Genomic DNA, 20,935 nt, shown 5'->3' with positions numbered 1-20,935 from the left:
CTGGCACCAACAAGCCTCAGTGATCCTCCTGTGTTGGAGCTGGGGCTCTTTGTGCACAGAATGCCTTGCTTGTTATGTATATGCTGAGAACTAAACTCTTGAATTATTATATATCCCTATTTTAGGGCAGGTCAATTTGAAGAAAGACTAGATTGGCCCAAAACAGTTATGTAGAGTATCCATCCCTTGCAAAGAGATTTCTTCAAAGGGCTAGGCATTTCTCTTTGCCAGACTTGAAATAAACTACTGACTAGATAAAGAATTACTAACTTGGGCTGGAGAGATGGCTCAGAGGTTAAGAGCACCAACTATTCTTCCAGAGGTCCTGAGTTCAATTCCCAGCACCCACATGGCAGCTCACAAGCATCTGAAATGAGATCTGGCACCCTCTTCGGTATACATAATAAATAAATAAATCTTAAAAAAGAAAAAAAGAATTACTAACTCACCATTTTCAAGGAAGATTGGTGATTTCTGTATCTTGACGACAGCTTCACATTGTTTGTTCATCCTTCTCAAGAAGGTCCAGCAGTTTACTTGAGAATAGAGTTGAGGTCTACTTTGGAGCATTGGGTCTAATATGTACCACATAGGTGCTGAGGAGCAGCTTTTTGTTGTTGTTGTTCAAGGCCAGCATAGTATGTACATTGTCTAATCTTTAGCTTACACCTAAGTTGATTTACGGATATGCAACAAGAGAGATTTGCCCCTGGTTGGAAGTTAGGACTCAACCTAATTTTGACATACCTTGTGGCTAAAGCTATTGCTTTTGCTGCCTCAGAAGAATCTAAGAATAATAGAAGTATTTTTCTGTTTGAAAAGGTTCTCTAGTTCTTGTTTTGGTCTCTGTGTGATCTATAGTATTGTTTGCATGACCTCTTCCTGTATTACTCACAGTACTTGATAGGCGGCCATAACTTTAGTGCTGTGATAGCTTTGCCTAGCGTGGGAACGAGAAGGGTGTCACATCAGTGTTTAATGACCTGCTTGAATATCTTACCAGTTTGCTAGTGAGCAAGCAAACAAGAGTTGCGTTTACTTTCCCAACGATTTACTTGAACATTTGTGATTGCATCTGGATTCCTTTGATGGCTGATTTTTAAAATTCTTCCATGGTAATTAACAAGTTGGAACTTAATGTATCCTGCAGATTTTTATTTTGTAATTGATGGTTAAATCTGTAGTGACTTTCTTGGTCTATGTCTCTGGTGGTTACTTAAAAGGAAGGGTTTCAGTCTATCTGTCTGTCTTTTGACACTTCCCTGCTCTGTGGCTCGGTCTGGCCCAGAGTTCACAGTCATCTTGCTTCTGCCTCCCTAGCGCTGAGATTGCAGATGCACCCATCTGTAAAAGGAAGCTAGTATTCCAAGTCTAAATTCTTCAGTATTTCATGATTGACGTAAAATATTAATAGTCATCAAAATTAAGGTCAGTCTTAGCTCTACTATAAATTTAAACATAATTGGCCTTTAATATCCTGCAATAGAACAAGTATCTAGAAGTATTGTCCCTTAATGTTCTAATGGATATTCTTATTAAATTTCTAGCTTCAACCTATGCTAATGCTGTTAGTGAACTAATTACCAAAGAGCCTGGTAAACATGGTGCATTCTTGGGATGTAGCAGGATTTCTAGTAAAGCTTCATCCAGAAATATAAAAGTATTTAATTATTTCTTTTCACAATAAGTGCAAACTGATAAGGGTAAGTGGGTGGGGCATCCGGAAGTAATTACTAAGGCTAGTGGCATTTTTGTGGTTTAATAAAGGCAGAAGCTAATTATTCAGTTTTTATTTAAGTGAAATGATGCCAAAAAGGAGGTTCCTGCAGAGCAGCTGCACTTCTTCAGTGTCGCCCTAATTCACCAAAGACACAACTGTCACAAACAGAACTTTTAAACTTGATATATAGCCACAGAAGTAAGGAGGCTTTTGTTTGGAGTGCATGCTGGAGAACTCCTTTATACAAATCAGCCGGCAGATGACGGACAATGATGAAAATTTGATTCTTTGAAGTCATAATAGTCATTGAAATGTGTGAAATTCTGGTATTGAAAAGAGAGCAGCCAGCAAGACTCTAAATACTGGGTGGTTGCAGGAAGCTTGCTGGGAGGTTTCTCTGCATTGTGACACCAACTTCCCATTGCTTGTTTCTTACTTCCTTTGTTAAAAAAGAAAAAAGTGGAATTCACACAAGATAAGTGGGGACAGATGATAACCGAATCAGTTTTTATATGGAAAATTAATATTTTATCATTTAACATTGTTAGGATAATTATATTCTTTAATAATATAAATAGATTTAATCTTTAACCCAACTGTTTAAAAGTAAGAAACTTTAAAATTGAGTAAATTTGTATAGTGTCTATGTGGTAATATGATTTATTAGAATTTGCAGATATTCTTAAAACTAGTAAGTTGAGATTCTTTGGTGTCAACTTGATGACTTCTTTTATATGACTTGACTTTTTTCTGATTCTAGAAAATTTGAAAGAAGAAACTAGTAAAAGACAATATTGACATCTTTATGCCATTTCTTATAGAAAAATGTTTTAGAAAGATCACAGGTGATCAGTATTTTAGTACAAAAGTAGAAATCCAAAGAGAATTCTACTAATTGAGCAGTTTAATGTACAGGAGTTTTATTTGTTTGTTTGCAAAATCTGAGTCACAGGTAGCTGAGCATGAATTGAGAGAAAAAGGAAATCATTGAAGACATTCAGCCTGGGGCTGGCTCACAGATCTTTCCAAGGGTTGCAGTGTTAGAATGGAATCTGGGAGTGGGAGGAGCCTTAGCCCATTGCAGTGTGTATGAGAAGAGGCTCTTGTAGCAGCTGACGCTACTGCATGAAATGATGATAACAGTGTCAGTGCATTTTACAAGTGTGAAGAGTAAGTTTGTCTAGGCCGACAGTGCTGCTGCAGGGACTAGGAACAGGGAGGGCAGCGGTCCTGTGAGCAGTAGGTGTCTCCCATGGGAGCTGCCTAGCCTTTGATTCTTTGTCCTGCAGCAGCTCAGCTGGGCTGCAGGAGCTCACAACTGCAGCAAAACAGGGAGTCTGTCAGGACAACTTGCAAGGGCTTCAAAATTCAGAAACTCCTTGCTTGACTATCTGCTTAAAATTGGGAGCATGTGCCAATGAGAAGGTGCCAGAATTTGAGGAGACATGAAACATCAGTAGTTATGAATTCAGATATAAAGTGTAAGCTTTATTGGTTTATTTTTGTCATGCATGCATCACAGTATAGAAGTATGGAAAAATAAATATTTCTTATAATCTCATTTTCTGGAGGTAAAAAATTAATTGAATGTTTCCTTTCATAAAGTTGAAGAAAAGCCATGTAGCAGTTTCGTTCATTAGAAACAATACAAAATAGAGGCGTTGATGTGGGATTTGGAGATGTCTACCCATTAATTTTATAGCATGCTTATAATGAGTGCTCATACTTTAATGCAACTATGATGAGGAAATATGATTTTAATCTGTGGCTAGAAAGATGGCTCAGCAGTTAAGAGTGAGAACTATTCTTCCAGAGGACCCAAGTTCACTTCCCAGCATCACCTGTAGCTCACAACTTTCTGGAACTCCATCTCCAAGAGATCTGACATCCTCTTTTGGACTTTCAGACACCTGTACTCACATCTGTACATATCTGCAGACATCTCACACACACACACACACACACACACACACACACACACACACACACACAATTACAAGTACATCTTTTTAGAAAATATATTTGCCCAACAATAGAGAATATTAAACAGTAAACTAAGTGGCAGTTGCAAAGGAAGAAGTAAACATTGAGGACCGCCCCCATGTCACCTCAAGCTCTAAGTAGAGGACTCTGCTTTAGAAAGTCACTTCTTAAAATGTAACACTTGGGCTAGGAATATAACTTAGTAATATAGAGTTCTTGCCTAGCCATGTGTGAAGCCCTAAGTTCAGTTCCCAGCCCCTCCAAAAAACAGAGTGTGTGTGTATGTGTATATGTATGTGTGTGCATGTGTAAGCCTTGTGCCCTTGTGCCATGCTAGGGATTTAACCCAGGCCCTGTAAATGCTAAACAAACACAGCCTCAAAAAAATACATAAAAGTTATGGTTTTATTTCAATTGAACCTGGCAATTAAAATTATCTACTAGAGCAAGTGAGGTGTCTCAGTTGGGTAGAGGTGTTTGCACCCAGGCCAGTGACTCGAGTTCAAGTCCCAGATCCCACAAAACGGAAGGAGAGAACAAATCCCTGATGGTAGTCCTCTGACCTGCAGCAGCACCTGCACTCACATGCACGCGCTAAGTCCAGTTGTCTTCAAGTGGCATGGGGCCAACGTTTACTTAAGTTTTCTGGCCCGTTGTCCTCCATAGAAAGAAGCACCTGGTCGCCTTTGACCCTAGATGTAAGAAAAGTCGAAGCAACTGATGTCAGTGCACACTGGATGTTCATGTCTGGCTCAGGAGATGGCTGAAGGGATAAAGTTCTTGTGGCACAGCTGTGAGAACCAGACTTCAGATCCCACCACCCACATAAAAGCTCAGCAGAGTGTGCTCCCAGGGTGTGAGAGTGGGGGACACAAGACCCCAGAGCAAGTGAGCTAGCCTAAGTAGCCAAATCGGTGAGTTTCAGTTTTAGCGAGAGACCATCTCAGTAAATAAAGTGGAGGGCAGCTGAGAAAGCTACCCGACATGCCCACAGGCACTTCACACAGTACACACAAAGAAGCCTATTACCATGTCAGTGTGTTTCCCCATCATTCTCTAAATAGATAAGCTGTAACAAAATAACCACAGCTACAGTACAGGTAGAAAGTTACTCTGCTAAGCAGTGCTTAGCAGGGTACTCACTGAATTAACAAAGAGTTTTTTAAATCTTAACACAGAGGTGAGCTCAGTGTTCTAGAACCTACAAACGACAAGAAAACGGCCTTCATTAGAGGATATGTGGCATTGAAACAAAAACTGACAAGACAGTTTGACAAGTTTGATATAACCATTTCGTTCTCTTTCTTAATTTTAAAGAGTTATTCAAAAGTTTGTCTGTGCACTTTCCCCTTCTTTGACAGGGCTGGGAATGGAACTCAGGGCCTCACACGTAGGCGGCAAGGATTCCACCCCACCCTAATGATTCTAAATGTTTTATTTGAAAGAATGGTATAAATGATTGAGGGTTAGGATGCTAAGTGGTCATAGTTTGTAGCATGCAAGCATGTGGACTTGAGTTCAGATCCTTAGAAACCATAGAAAAGCCAGGCACATCAGCATGCACCTGTAATCCCAGCTCTGGGAAGGTAGAGGAAGAAGGATCCTTGGGGCTTGCTGGTCAGCCGGTTTAGCCAACAAGTGAGCTTCCAATTCGGTGAGAGACCCTGTCTCAAAAATAAGATAAAGACACAACTGAGAAAGATGTGAAATTCACCCTGTCTTCCACATACCCCACCCACACCAAATAGGAATGATATGGTTAACCCTAATGTCATTCTAATGGGTTACTTTGATAGGGTAAACTATTACTAACTGTAGATTGAAACCCAATATTACTTCATTATCTTGTGCCCTGACTGCTACTAAGTTTGGTGAACATGTTTAATCCAGAACATCAAAATTCTGTGCATTCTCTCACTGAAGCATTTGTTAGTAGATAAATGTATAAAAAGTGAGAGAGATTACAGGTATTTACAGTCTTATTTTCTCCAAAGTTGGGCATCTTATGGCATATCTTTACAGGTTGGATTTCTATGTTATTCTTTTAATCAACACCAAAGGGAGAGAAAACACTAACGTTTTGTTGTTGTTTTGTTTACAAAGTTTCAGACTTTGTGCAGTGTGGTGGTATTGTGTTCCCCAAAATATAGTGCACCCTAATAAACTTACCTGGGGTCAGAGACAGAACAGCCACAATATTAAACATAGAGGATAGGCAATGGTAGCATATGCCTTTAGTCCTAGCATTCCAGAGGCAGAATATCCATCTGTTCAAGGATACAGCCAAGCGTGGTGACTCATGCCTTTAATCCTAGGGAGTGATGGTAGAAAACAGAAAGGTATATAAGGCGTGAGAAACAGAAACTAGAAGCATTTAGCTGGTTAAGCTTTCAGGCTTTTGAGCAGAGCAGTACAGCTGAGATTCATTTGGATAAAGACTCAGAGGCTTCCAGTCTGAGGAAACAGGATCAGCTGAGGAACTGGCAAGGTGAGGTAGTTGTGGCTTGTTCTGCTTCTCTGATCTTCCAGTGTTCACCCTATATACCTGGCTCAGATTTGATTTTATTAATAAGAATTTTTAAGATGCCTGCTGCAGTGCAGTGTTGAGCAGTTTGACAGAGACCACTGACTGGGGGTTTTCTATTTAAAATTCAGTTACTGGTTGTGTCTCTTTATTAAAGATGCATCTATATTTCTATGTATTCTATGTATTTATATAAATGTCTGATGTGTATTTCTCATGTCTGATTGTTATCAGATATTTGGGGAGTTCTGATGGAGTCACCAAATGTTATCAGACATGTCAGAATCCCCCTTAGGTATATTAGTCTCATTAGTGAAAGAATTTCAGAATCTCAGGGACAGTTTAAGTCAGATTTTCAAAGGGAAACAAGGCAGCAAGCTGTACACTTGCAGAACAGCCAGGAGGAGGGGATAGAGAAGAGAAAAGGGCATGCCATTTGAGTTAAGGCAGCATGGAAGTCAGCCACTTCGCCCAAGTACCACCGGACATGGCAGCACACACATTTAATCATAGCACTCAGGGAGGCATTGGCCAGCCTGGGCTACAAAGCAAGTTCCGGGACAGCCAGCTCCACAGAGAAACGTTGTCTGGCAAATTTTTTTTAAATTATTATTAAATATATTTATTTGGCAAATCTTAAAGAAACAGAGAATAAGGAAAAGTTAGACTATCCTGAGTTCTTACTTGGAACCTCTTGGTGGCTCCTCACAGGGGCTATACTAGAGGTAGGAATTCTGGGAAGGAAAAGTTAATCCCAATAAGCACTCATTATTCCTCCTGTCTTTTATGCATGACTTAGGGTGAACCCACACCCGAGGGATGGTCCCTTGGCCAGGTGATTGGCTAATACCATGAAGTTAACTGTTAGGGGAAGAGACAGTGAGTGACACCTCTCCACCTAGAGGCAGATTCCATTCTTTTGGCAGCAAGTAATGGACCTTAATGGACCTCTTTTGCTTCTACAACATCAGTTGTCCCCTCCCACAGAGTAAGAACGTATTGACTACAAACTCCTCAGAAAATACCATGCTGGCTCTAGAGGTGGCAGCAAGAGCATTAGAAGTAGAAGTTCAAGGTTGTTCTTAGCTAGTGGACACAAGAGTCTATCCAGAAAAGAAAGACAGGAAAGGAATAGCCAGATGGAGTGTCATTGTTCAGTGGTTGGGCCCTTGCTTGGCCTGCACAAGACCTTGGGATCAATCTGTAGAAGAGAAAAGTTCTGGTAGCTCCTCTTTCACTGTACCCAGTGCCAGTCCTCAACTGTAGCACAAATTGAGCACAGTGGATATGTGTAAAATAAAATGATCAGGGTAGTAGTGAAGTAAGCCAGAGAGATTATCCCAATTTATAAACAAATAAAAACCAAGCCCATGGAGGTAGGAAATGGGAAGGCGCATCAGTTGGTATGCAGACACTCAAAGAGGTTTGTTGTTGTTCTTCCGTAGGATATCACTACTTTAACTGGTGTTCCAGAAGAGCACATCAAAACCAGAAAGGTCAGGATCTTTGTTCCTGCTCGCAACAACATGCAATCTGGAGTAAACAACACAAAGAAATGGAAGATGGAGTTTGACACCAGAGAGAGATGGGAAAATCCTTTGATGGGCTGGGCATCAACGTGAGTATTTGGAGTATTGTTTTCAGATTATTGTTGAAAATACTGATTTTTTTTTTTCTGTGAAGAAAACACTGACTTTTCTTAGAGCTAATATGCTTGTGAAAATCTCTTTTAGTACAGTTAGGTTCACTACAACTGAAAACATGGAATTAAATATATCCCTTTATATATTTATAGACATGTCCATGTGTGTTTGGCTCATAATAGTAAACTGCAGAAGTACAGTTTCTGGATGCCGTTGATAAATGGCATGAATAGTAGTTGAGAATGCTCTGGGAGTGACTCGATTCTCTAGTGACACGAGTGGTTTTGTTTCAGTTTGGTTTTTATTTGCTGAAACAGGCTCCCACTGTGTGGCTCTGGCCTTCCCGGAACTTGCTGTGTAGACCAGAGGTGCCTCAGTGGTGCGGCCATCCTACTGTCTGTTTCTTAGAGCTCCACGTCCAGCTTCAGCTTAGTTTTAAATTCAAATAATACTCCTCCATGCATTTGTTTTGTTCGTTAGAGGTGTGGGAACAGAAATTCGCTAATTTGAGGGACACTCGTAATTTTCTGAGATCTTACCATTAAGATTATAAATTATAAATTAATTTTTAGAACATACTAGGATAAGTTTTAGAAGACATCTGTTTTTGTTGATATATCCAGGAGTCTTTTTGTTAGATAATCTTCCATGTTGAAATTTCAATAGAATTATATTGGGCAAATTATATAAAACATAGTGTCTAAAAACATGGTATCTTAAATTTTGTTTCATGTAATATATGGAATCTTTTGTAAATCATATGTTTCCAGAGACCTAAGAAATTTAGAAGAAAATTTTTTGTTCATACCTAGTGGTTAGAATGTTATGACCATACTTTTGGGTTATATGAGATTTTAGTATGCTCATCTATTCCTGGGATTCACATACTAATGCATTTCCAGCAATTACATACCCTGTTTCGGTGTTGGTGCCTTTTATATTCCAGCTTGTTTCTGGAGAATACACTTTAGATAAGAATATAAAGTTAGTCAACATGGTGGCCAATACATATAATCCCTGCATTTTGAAGGTTGGGCAAGAAGATGAGTTTGAGGCCAGCCCGGGTTAAAACAATGAAACACTATGAGAGAGGGGGAAAAAGGGAATTGGGGTGAGGGAGGCAACGAGAGAAGAAAGGGTTAGATTTTGTGAACTTTATACACAGTCTCACACACACACACACACACACACACACACACACACACACACACCTATTTATGCAATCACAACACTAATGGCTGAAGCATCAATAACAAGATCAATAATAGAATAAACATACAACTGCATATACACTATATATGAAACAGCCTTCAAATAAAAACCCAAAGAAAGAGAGATTCTTGTGTATTTTTATGCTTAGATTTGATGTTGTGTAAGATATGCCTAGAAGGAGCTATGATCTAATAGTAATAAGCTGGGGTGTGTTAGCCAGCTTCTTTGTTTAAATTCTCACCAATAGCCTGTGTTTTCAGGGACATATTCCTTTTCTAGGTATGATGGTCACCTCTAGAATGAATATTTTGTAATGACATCAGAGGAAGGTCAGAGACTTCTAATATAGCCTGCTTCAGGGCAGAAGGGCAAGAAAGGGCCAAAGAGACCTGACTGCTACTACTATTTTTTCTCAAATGCTAGATACCAAGCTTTGTGTAGTGTGTCTTAAACCTTATCAGTTGGTCTTGGGGGTAAATTTCCCTTTGCTATGCTTGTACAAATATTCACCCAGTCATCATCATAGCATTGCTTTTAGAAATATCACACTTACATTCTGAAATACCAATCACTTAATTAATAATATGGGTTGAAAATTACATACTCTCTATGTATGGGAGGTAAAGCTCTTCAGAATACAGTTTCTCCAAAGTAAACCTATTTTTAAAACAAGAATTGTTTTGCATCTTAAATATTTTTTTAAAACATCAGTTGTCATATTAAGAAATAACCACTAATTATCTTGAAAAATATAGTCTGAAAAAACCATGACTAACTTTGTTTTACTAAAGCAGGAATTGTCACATTTGCTGATAGCAGAATTTTTTTTTTTCAATATGTAGCTTCTTTTGCCAAGCATGATTCAAAACAGGGTTTTTCTATGTAACAGGCCTTGGCAGACCTGGAACATGCTCTGTAGACCAGTGTGGCCTTGAACTCATGGAAATCTGCTTGCCTCTGCCTCCCAAGTGCTAGGATTAAGGGCATGTGCCATCACTGCTGGGCAAATGTTTATCTTCTTAATAACAGAAAGAATAGTAAATAAGATTATTGTTTAAACATACTGAATTTTGGTTTCTTTTGTGACATATTTTAAACCTTTTTATAAAATTGTTAATGTTGGAAGGTAAACTTTTATATTTACGTAAAAGTTTTATCATTTACAAAATTTACATCTTGGGCTGGAGAGATGGCTCAGTGATTAAGAACTCTTCAAGAAGACCCTAGGCTTGATTTGCAGCAGCACCCACACTGGGTGGCTGACACTCTGTAACTCCAGCTCCAGGGCAGTCAGACACCTCTGGCTTTTGCAGACACCTGCATTCATGTGCACACACCTCCACAGGGACACACATGCATACACATTTAAAATAATAAAACTGAATCTTAAAAATGTATATCTAAAAAAAATTTATATCTCAAATAAATGAATAGCTTCACCATAACTTGTGTTTTCAGTCTGTCTATATTTTACCATGATATATCTAATATTAGTATGTGGAGTAAAAGAAAAATATTTAAAACCTAGTTATGTATGTTGTAGATTTATAGTTGTGTGTGGATGTGGTACTGGGCTCAACTCTAGAACTTTGTGAATGGTAGGCAAATATTCTGTGTCTGATCCATGTCTTTAGCTTATAATTTTCTTTGTAATGAGAGAACTACTTGAAGAAGAAGAAGAAGAAAGTATCTATTCAGTTAGTTTTTAGTACTGACAAACAGTTCTTGAATGTGTTGAAAGAGAAGTGACTATAGAACTTAGATCAAAACCATCTTTTTCTAAAGACCCAAAATTTCCTCCTGTAGGTGATCTAGACTTGATGAGTTTTCCCTAGTAGAGTACCTCTGGTTTGAGTCTGCCAGATGGGTAAAGTAACGTGGAAGATTTAACAGACCTAATCCCGATGATGAAAAAGTTTACAGTTAAAAGCACAAGAAACATGACGTATAGTACCTAGGAAAAGAATGGTTGTGTATGTGTGGTGGTTCTTTCCCTGACTTGTAGTTGATGCACAAAGAGAAGAGCCACAGGTTCCTAGAGTAGAGCAGCGCCAGCAGAGAAGGCAGTTCTGCAGTCAGTCAGTGTTGTGACAGAAGCTTGAGCCCAGAGAGGGTTTTGGGTTTTTGCCTGTTTCAGTGGCGGCAGATAAGGAGGTTACTGTGGAAGTACACTTCATTACTAATGAACATAGTTTGGGGTTTAAATATAGTGAATAAGTTTCATTGTTACCTATTTGGTCTATTTTAAAAAAATTTCTAAAAGGCCACTTTCTAAGATAAGTGTGCCTTGATCTTTGTTTTTAAGATTTTAAAATTCACATTTTTAAAAACTGTATTGACATTTTGTATCTGAAGTGCAAGCTCTTTATGCTCTTTTAATTACCTGGATCTTTTAAATGTTAGAACTCAAAGGTAAAAGGTTTATCTTTATGTAAACCTGAAAAATAATGTAAGTTGCAAAAATCATCACAAGTTTCACGCAAGGTTTTTTTTACGATATAAATCTCCTTAATCTAATAGGGTAAGCACACTGGGGCCAGAATAAACCATTCCTTGTCATTTAATAGTCCAGCTAGTTGGTTATTAAACTCATAGATTTCTTTCTTTTTGATATTTATTATTATACATGTGCATGCATGTATGTGCATGTGAGCTCAAGTTTGACAGCAAGCACCCTCAGCCTACTGAGCCATCTTATTAGAGAAGTATCAATCTATCATTTAGTTTCTAGAAACAAGTATTTTGTTTCTTGTCACAGAGAATTGGAAGGCCATTTAATTTAAGCAGAGATATATTGGTGAAATTATTAAGGACACTCCACGTAGTTAAAAGGGAGGTTTATTTTGTGGGGTAACTTACAAATGAAGGGATAGGTTGCAGGGTCTGGGAAAGGTATGGCGCAGTCCGGGTGGTTCTCTGGAGAACTCTGCTCGGTCTACCTCCTGCGTCCAGGGTCCCAGAACCAAGAGAAGCCTCTCCTCTCGATCCTGGGTCTTCAGCATCCTCCCTCAGCCCTGCCTTATGGGCGTGACCATTACCGAAGCCTCAGTGGGCGTTGGAACTTCCAGCCAAGGCTGGGATGGCTACCCACTACAGAGGTATTCATGAATTTTGATGTTGCTAATTCTCTCATTGCCTAATTATCCACATAGTTTGCTTGACTCTTACCCATAATAACACATTAACGTGGACATGATTCTTAAGCTTGTAGTTAGTCCTTTGGCTTATCAGTTAGGAATAGTATTGTCTGTGCCATCTTTCCATCCTAGCTGTTTGACTTCATTACAAAGTCACTTTTAAAATCTGGTTGATCACTTGACGCAGTTTTGTGAATCTTTGAGGAAGTACTTTGATGAACAAGTAAATGAGTGTTTGTATTGTAGATGGGAGTAATCTGGATACATGGAATTATCAGCCATTCCCCTCCTGCCTTCTATTCACTATTGTGCACTTACTCTCTATCTCCACAGAAGAGAACTCAGTCAGTGTAGAATGTATCCTTGTGGGTTTTTCCAGTGTATGTATGTATGTGTATATACACATTTGATGGTACAAGTTGCAAAATCGGAAAGCTGGCTGATCACATGTTCATCCACACAGAAGAAGCTGATAGGGATAATATGAGATAGAGTGAGGTCATAAACCCCCAAAGCCTGCCCCCCAGTGTCCCACTTCCTCCAGCAAGGCTCTACCTCCTAAAGGTTCCCTAATCTCTTCATACAAGCCACCAGCTGGTGACCATGGATGCAAATAAATGAGTCTGTGGGGGATATCTCTCATTCAAACCATGACGCTTAGTATTCTTTGCTTGTCAGAGGTCATTAAAAAAAAAAAAAAAACTCCATTAAGTCAAGGCTTGTTAGATGTTTATAATTTTTATATATTTATGTTAAAATTCTAAATGTGAACAAAAATGGTTCTTTAAAATTAAAAAGAAAATACCATAGATAAAGAACAATGAAATGTATTATATACCCACATTGAGAAACAGCATGTCCAGTATCCCTGAAGTGTTTTGCCTATTTTTGGATTTTATTAAAGAGAATCCATTATGTGTTCTGTGACTGGTATTTTTGTACAACATTGTATTTACAAGATTCATCCATGTTACTGCCAAAGCAGCACTTTGGTTTTCAGTTGGAGTTTTTACATGTAATTCTGAAATGAAGAATCCCATGTAGATCTTTGAAAGAATGTATGGCTTCCTGATATTCTACTTAAATCAATGACTAATGTCTTAAGGGTTATCATGGAATCAGTTTATATTGTGGAGTATCGGTAATATATAATTCTGATCCTTACTCATCTTGAACTAATGACAGCAGCTGTGGAGAGTTTTGTTCTGGTAGATAGTCACTTTACTGGTAGGTCACCTGGAGCAAGTGAAGGATTAATTTTGTTTTGTTTTGTTTTCCTTGCCTTGTTGGGGTATGAGGAATACTGAAATTCATTGTTTCGGGTTTAAAGGCATAGTCTTTCTGACATTCCAGTGGAGAGCATAAGGTGCTTAGCAAGTCGTGACTTCTTTTAGCCTCAAGTGGACAGCTACTAAAAATCTCAGTTCAGTTGTGTTCAGTTTGCTAGCTCTGCCCATTCATATATACTGCAAAAGTTCACTGCTCTGTGGACTCCACACTTCACAGAATTCACCCCTGCATGTCCAGATGCTCTGAGAGCAGCCCTACACATTATCTTCTGAATTTTTGTGTTGACAAGCTATGCCCTTTTGCTTGACTTCTCCATGATCCTATCTGTCTGAACTAGAGAAGTCTTAGGAAGAAAATTGAGAACTGTATTCCAATAAAGTTTGTTTCGAGAGAGGGGGCAGAATTCTCTCCAGATTTTTCTGCATTTGGTCTTTCTCGTCCATTTTCCCATTTTGTTAAGAGTTTATAGTTGTTATAAATGCATTTGTTAGTCAGGTACACTTCTAAGATACAAGTTTCTTTATTATTACTTATTTGGAACTTCACTAGTTGAGAATTGAGCAATAGAGTATAAACGTCAAAGTAGTAATGTACTCATAAAGACTGAAAGATGTACAGCTGGAGAGGATAGGGTATAAGAGACTTCATGGACAAGATTGGTACTCAGAGTGAGCCATGAGAGATGATTGGGGTGGATCTCCATATGTAAAGATGCTGGGTGAGCATTCTCAATGGAAGGAGCAAGTGAACTGATAGGAAAGTCCAAGCTGTGTATTCATAGAAACGAGTGCGCTTTGACTAGTTGGTGACTTCTCAGGGGATAATTAGAAATGTCCGGAAAAGCATTCTGACCATCAGGGACAAGTGCAGAAACTCCTACAGTGGACAGCAGGAACAGTTTGAAGTTTTGACTTGGCATGCACTAAGTTTGGGAAATAAATAATAGGAAGATAAATGTGTTAACGTTAAATGGTGGGGTGGAATCAAAAAAAGGAGACAGAAAGAGTAAGATCTTGGTACCTACATAACCTAGAAAGAATTCTAAACTGTGAGAGATGGAGAAGGACAAACCAACTAGAAGATGATTGCTTATTGATGGTTCATACCATTGAACGTACATGTTCATAAAGCAGACAATTAAAAAGTTCTATTATCTTTGCAGGAAATGGATCTGTTCTCTTGACTTCCAAGGACTTGACTGACTGACTGACTGACTGACCCCCTCCCCTCTCCCCCCCAGCTAAGCCAGTGTGCCTGTCAAAACTATTCAAATCACTGAATCATATTTATATTGGCACTTTTGAGTATAACTAGTTTAACTATCAACTGAGAAACTATATGTGCCTTGAAAAGGAGCATCAATACAAAATTATCATTAATTTTTGGTACTAATATAGCCAGTCAGTAGAAGGTTTTTTTTTTTCTTACAAGGGGAATTTATTGTAGGAGTCCATGATTATAGGGATCCTAAGGAACCCCAGCAAAGCCAGGATTGGTGTGCCCAGACCTTCATCAGCAGTCTGTGGGACTGGAGAGCAGGAGTGCTCTGCTCAGCTCCTAGCTGTCCCATGGCCAAGTCCACCAGAGGAGTTCTTCTTTTGCTTCTCCAGATTGGGTGGCGTGTAGTGCAGGTCAGGCTTGAGTTCTGTATGTAGTGAGGCATGACCTTACATTTCTGATTCTCCATTCCAGAGTGTTGAAATTCTAGGTGTATGCCTCCACATTCAGTGTTATGCAGTTCTGGGCACTAACCTAGGGCTTCCTGCATCTAGCTAGGCAAGGACTTTACCAGCTAAGCTATGTCCCTAGCCCCTACCTACTTCCATAGTTCTGAACAGGTTTCCACAGAATGTTATATTCATCTCTAAGAGATTTACTTCAAACATTTGTAGCAAACATGGTTATGCTTTTTTAAACATAAAAATAAGAGCTGTCAGGTTTTAGAATGTTTGTTTTTGTTTTATGTAGACATTTCCCTTAAAAGAACTTTATTAGTGATGAAAGGTTTATTGAGAGTAGGTATGTTTTTTTTTGTTTTTTTGTTTTTAAGAATTCATAGTATATGGATGCTTCTTAACTACGGTGGGGTTAATGTCCCAGCAAACTCATTATAAATAGAGAACGTCATAAGTTGAAGCTGTTTCCTACTAACCTACTGAATATGATAGTTTAGTGATGCAGTTGTTTACCACTGTGCTCCAACATGGCTAATGTTTCATTGCTGTTGCTCATCATTCAGGGGAACATTTAAAATTTGAAAAATATTTTCTTGAACCAATGGGCTGGCTGTGGGTAAAATCAACTCCTGCCAGTTGTCCTGTGACCTCTACATGTTTACTATGGCATTGGTATATACACATATACACACACATACACACTAAAATATTTTTAAAAGAAAAACATTTTCTGTTACTGCATGTTGCTGTCCTTGTCCTAATGTTGGAAATCTTCAGTGACACGTTCATAAACTGGTGTCTGTCTGCACCAGCAGTTCTACTTGGCACTAACTTCTTGATACTGAAGTTTCTCGGGTCAGTTTGGGAATCTTCCAGGGTTTTTAATCTAAAACTTTACTTTGCCCTTTTAAATAGAGTGTAATAAACCTCAGTAAAGAGAACTGGAATGTTATTGCAATTATGATTTTTATTATTACATAATGCATACTAGAAAAGTCAGATTTAACACAGAAATAAAGTATTGTTTTTCAGAGATTATTACAAATAAAGTATTGTCATAATTTTTTAATATTATACCAACTGTCTATTTTCTAAACATGGTATTTCTAATCATTGTATTTAAAATCAGCATTGTATGTTAATTGTCTTACAGCTAAAGCTTAATATTAAATCATGGGCATTCTCTCTTCTAGGGCTGATCCCCTCTCCAACATGGTTCTAACATTTAGTACCAAAGAAGATGCAATTGCCTTTGCAGAAAAAAATGGTATGAGTGAGCTAACTTCCTTTCTTTCTAAATCGAGATAAGATGTTGTGTTCTTAACCTTGAAACCCATCTAAGAATTTAAAATTTGGACAGAGTCTTAGCTGGTCAGTCACTCACCACCAAGCCAGAGTTTGATCCTTGACACTTGCACACACAATAACTAATGTGAAGAAAACATTTTTTAAATGGATATGAAAAGACGAAACTTGAAATAGAGACAGAGAATAAGATCACTTGCTCACACTTGTTTCTGAATCTTCCTGCAAAAATCCCTAACATTTAGTTACTTAAACTCTAACTGTACCATATATCATGAGGTGGTCCACTCCAGTTTTGACATTTCACACTAAAGTTCTTTCTTCTTTTGACCTAAAATCTAATGCCTATTGTTCTACCTGATAGCCTTTTAATTACTTGAAGGGAGTTGCTTTCCTCTAAGCTTAAATGTCTACATTTGCTGCTTTAGTCGATGGGACAAGTCTAATACCGACCATAATTTCAACAGTACATTACATTTATACAGCATAATAATATGTAGAAGCTTTTGGAAAAGCAATAATACATACTAGTTTATGGTGATTTTGCTGTAAATAAAATTTTAAATTTCTCTTTAAAAATAATTTTCTGCTCTTAAGCCAATTGTACTGAAAAGGAGGCATTAGGACCAGAGCAGTCTATATACTACTCCATTTTTAAAATCATTTGTTTAATTTCATAGTGACTTTAATGTTTTTTCACAGTTAAGAGTACTTATAATGTGCTGGAGAAGTGGCTTAGTGGTTAGGAATACTGACTTCTCTTCCAGAGAACCCAGCTTCAATTCCCAACACCCACATGGTAGCTTATAGCTGTCAGTAACTCATGCATCTAGTGTTCAGACACACGCACACACACACACACACACACACACACACACACACACACACAGGCAATTCACGTAAAATAAAATTAAAAATAGTACGTGTGAAATGGCAATGTCAGGTGTTTACCTGAAGTGTTGTAGGTAATTGGTAATGTTTGTCTCTGACCCACACCTCCCTCCCTGCATCTGGCATCCTTGCAGTCTGTGTCTCTTATACTTAAATGCACTACTACATATTTGTACCAAATGCAGTGTATTTGACAATGCATGTGTCATGTGACTTCCTGGGTAAAATTTCTGCCAGTGACACTTTCCCCAGATATGGCACCCCAGCAGACCAAAGAAGCTATTCCACTGAGTCTGCCTTAGCAGTGAGTTATTGGATGGGTGCTCCAAGGTAGCTCTATCACAGGAATGCCCACCCCACCCTGGTGATGACTCCCCAAAGCGATGGCCCTGGTGCTTTCTGCCTGGTTTGTAAGCAGATCCACTGAAGAATGTCCTCTCCCTGTAACTGTAACCCCACAAGAGGCCAGGAGTCTTACAACTTTCTGAGCTTACCAAGTTTCCTTAGCTTCCTGAGCCTCTTTTCCCCTGCAGGCTAGAACAGTTGAATTTAAAGGAAATAGCTAGACACCATGTTAGGAAATCCCATAAGTTTAATACAGAAAGAGATATTTAAGTTCTAGCTGGGCCATTTGGATTTCCATCTATATTTGCTATCTATTGGAAGACAGATAATAGATAGAGCTTAAGTACATTATTAGTATAAGGTATTATATGTGAAAAAATTGTGTTATCTAATACATTTGATGTAGAAATCTGAAAGAATTGTAAATATTTTCTAGAATATTTGTTTTGCTTCCTCATGTAGTATTACATAACCCATGATTAAAAGTCTAAAATCAGGATCTGGGGGTATTATATAGGATAATGGCAGAGCACATACTGGGCATACCCTGGGTTTAGAGCCAAACTAACTGTATTTGAAACCATGGCTGGTCATTATGACTTTGTACTCAGTTTCCAGATATATAATGAGAATTACTGTGAGGAGGAAGTGATTAATAAATAGCAAGTGATTAAAGAGGATCTGACACATTACATATAAAAAAGTACATAAATATATCTTATGTTGTTAGTAATAGACCAAAAACGTTTGTTCATAAGTGCACACTCCTTGGACACTTTTTGGCCAAGCTCTAAATTTCTTATGTCTGAAATTGTTGTCAGCATAACTGTATTACTACTTTGATTCAAGGTAGCATTTCTGTATTTTAATTAAACAGTTCTATTAATGTTTCCTTCCTTACAGCCTTCCATACTTCATGTCTCACACCTTGCAAATTACTCTTCTGGGGTTTGTATCATGAGTTCAATAACAGGAAATCTAATTAAACTGTTAAATCCCTCTCTAGTCTTTCTCTAAGTGGTCACAAGGCATATGTGACTACAGTTGCTATGTGAATTGCAGGTGTGAAGTAGACACTGCTGCTCTTGAAATCAGGTGATTCTCTCATTTGATTTCCCTCCAGGAAAGAAAGTTGGGCAGTCACAGTCAGTAGGAGATGTCACTTGAGAAAGCTCAGCAGACAGTGACTTAGAAAACTACACTCAGTCCAAGCCACTGCTTTGTCTTCAGCACTTTCCACCCAGCCCGACAGACACACACTTACACCCTGTACCCAGTGAAATTAGCGCTCTCCTAGCCCGGGAGTTTAAAGCTACACTGATTTCTAGGATAAGGCTATGCTTTGTATTCACTGTGGTACTGTGATCTGCCATGTGTCTTTAACATTTAGCATTATGCATCCTTAAGTAGGTAAGTCCTACTTTTTTCAGGTATAATGAAAGCAAGGTGTCTTAGTCACTGTTCCATTGCTGTGAAGAGACACCATGACCAAGGCAAACACTTATAAAAGAAAGCATTTAATTGAGGGATTACTTACTGTTTCATAGGCTTAGGCCATTATCATGATGGCAGGACATAGCAGCAGGCTGGCGTGGTGCTGGAGAAACAGCTGATCTGCAGGCAGAGAAAGAGAGCCTGGGCCTGGCATGGGCTTTTGAAACCTCAAAGCCCACCCCTAGTGACACACTTCCTCCAACAAGGCCACACCTCCTAATCCTTCTAATCTTATCAAAGTTCCACTCCTTGATGACTAAGCGTTTCAACTATATAAGCCTATGGCTGTCATTCTTATTCAGATCTCCACACGGGGGTCTAAGTAAGTAGCTTGGAGTGTTACAGAATCCTCCTAGCATGACGGATTTTTCCTGAATTCCCCAGCATCCCTCTCCATTATAATTTACTTCTCTTGGACCATTGTATGGGACATATAAATGAAACTTTCTTTCTCCTATACCTAACATAATTTTATTGGGAGCTAATGCTATTGAAAGTGAACCATATGTCTAAATTACCAAATGTAGGACATTGAAATGCTTCAAGCAGGTGTGGTGTCACACACCTGTAATTCTTGCACATGTGGCGGGAAGATTGGGAGTTCAAGGTCATCTATCTCAGGGGTAGGGATGCTCAGAAGTAGTACTAGAATATAACAACTGCTGGACTAAGAGGCTAGCAACCAGGGTTCTAAGTCCACATTGTCTTGCCACACAGGGTAGCTTGACCACCAAGGGTAGCGTGGGTCTTTAATACACATTTGTTTCTCATCTTTGAAGTGAGAAGATGGGTTGAATAATTTCAGAAATTTATATCTTAAGGATGTTAGCTTGTGGACCAGCCCTGACCTCATTATTTTCACTGCAGGGGAAAATGTATTTGTGTTGGTAAAGGTGGCTCTGTTGAAAGAAAATCCTCAAAGGTTCTGCATTTATGAGTAGTAGATGCTTACCTTTCAGTAGTATCTAGAAGTCAGAGGCCAAGGTAAAACTGTCACAAAAGAAAAAGAAAATTTATGTATTCAGAATGTTCTGAAAACAGTGTATTTTCTTAGTTTTTCCTTTCTGTAACATCTAAATGTTAAATTTAAAAAAGGAAAGTCATGATTATCATTTTCTTGCATAAAGTTATTTGTAGAGAATGAGGACAATGAGAAATAAGATTACAGATCTGCTTTCTTTCCAGACATGTTTATTGACTTCTATTATATTTTGAGAACTCGGGCAACAAAAGTCCTTATGCCGTAATATTTAGAAATAGTCATAATCCTCATTAAAACCCCAGGAAACATGAACAGTCAATATCCCACTGAAGTAACATTAAGTAGCAAGTCACATATTTACAATTTGAACACATTTTATTTAAAAAGTCATGGGCCAGTGGGGGTGGCTCAGCACCGATGACCTAAATTTAATCTCTCAGACCACCTTGGTAGAGAGAGAGAGAACTGACTCCCCCAGGTTGTCTTCTGCCACAGACACATGTGGCACATGGACACAGAATAAATAAGTAAAAGTGTGGTTAAAAAGTCATATTAATTAGTTTAGATATATATGGCTTTTCTATGACTGTGGTAGAACTGAGTTGTTGTAATAGTGACCATTTGGGCATGGAGGCCTGAAAATAATCACTACTTGTCCCATAATAGAAAATGTTAGTTGTCTTCTGCTTTGTTACTTATTTCTGAGGTGCAGGAGATCACACCTAGGGTCGTA

At 38.5% G+C, this 20,935-nt stretch overlaps 1 protein-coding gene across 3 annotated transcripts in view; it reads left to right on the top strand.

Moving 5' to 3' along the window:
* Ndufs4 (NADH:ubiquinone oxidoreductase subunit S4) overlaps positions 1 to 20,935 on the top strand; it is a 122,291-nt gene that overhangs the window by 62,772 nt on the left and 38,584 nt on the right. For all 3 annotated transcript variants that reach the window (XM_036206896.1, XM_036206897.1, XM_036206895.1), the window contains exons 3-4: positions 7,673 to 7,845; positions 16,379 to 16,452. In XM_036206896.1, the coding sequence (XP_036062789.1) occupies positions 7,673 to 7,845; positions 16,379 to 16,452 (247 nt within the window). The remainder of the gene's footprint in view (positions 1 to 7,672; positions 7,846 to 16,378; positions 16,453 to 20,935) is intronic.

The sequence above is a fragment of the Onychomys torridus genome, chromosome 15, assembly GCF_903995425.1.
Source record: "Onychomys torridus chromosome 15, mOncTor1.1, whole genome shotgun sequence".
Taxonomy (NCBI): Eukaryota; Metazoa; Chordata; class Mammalia; order Rodentia; family Cricetidae; genus Onychomys; species Onychomys torridus.
This window is presented reverse-complemented; position numbering and strand designations above follow the sequence as displayed.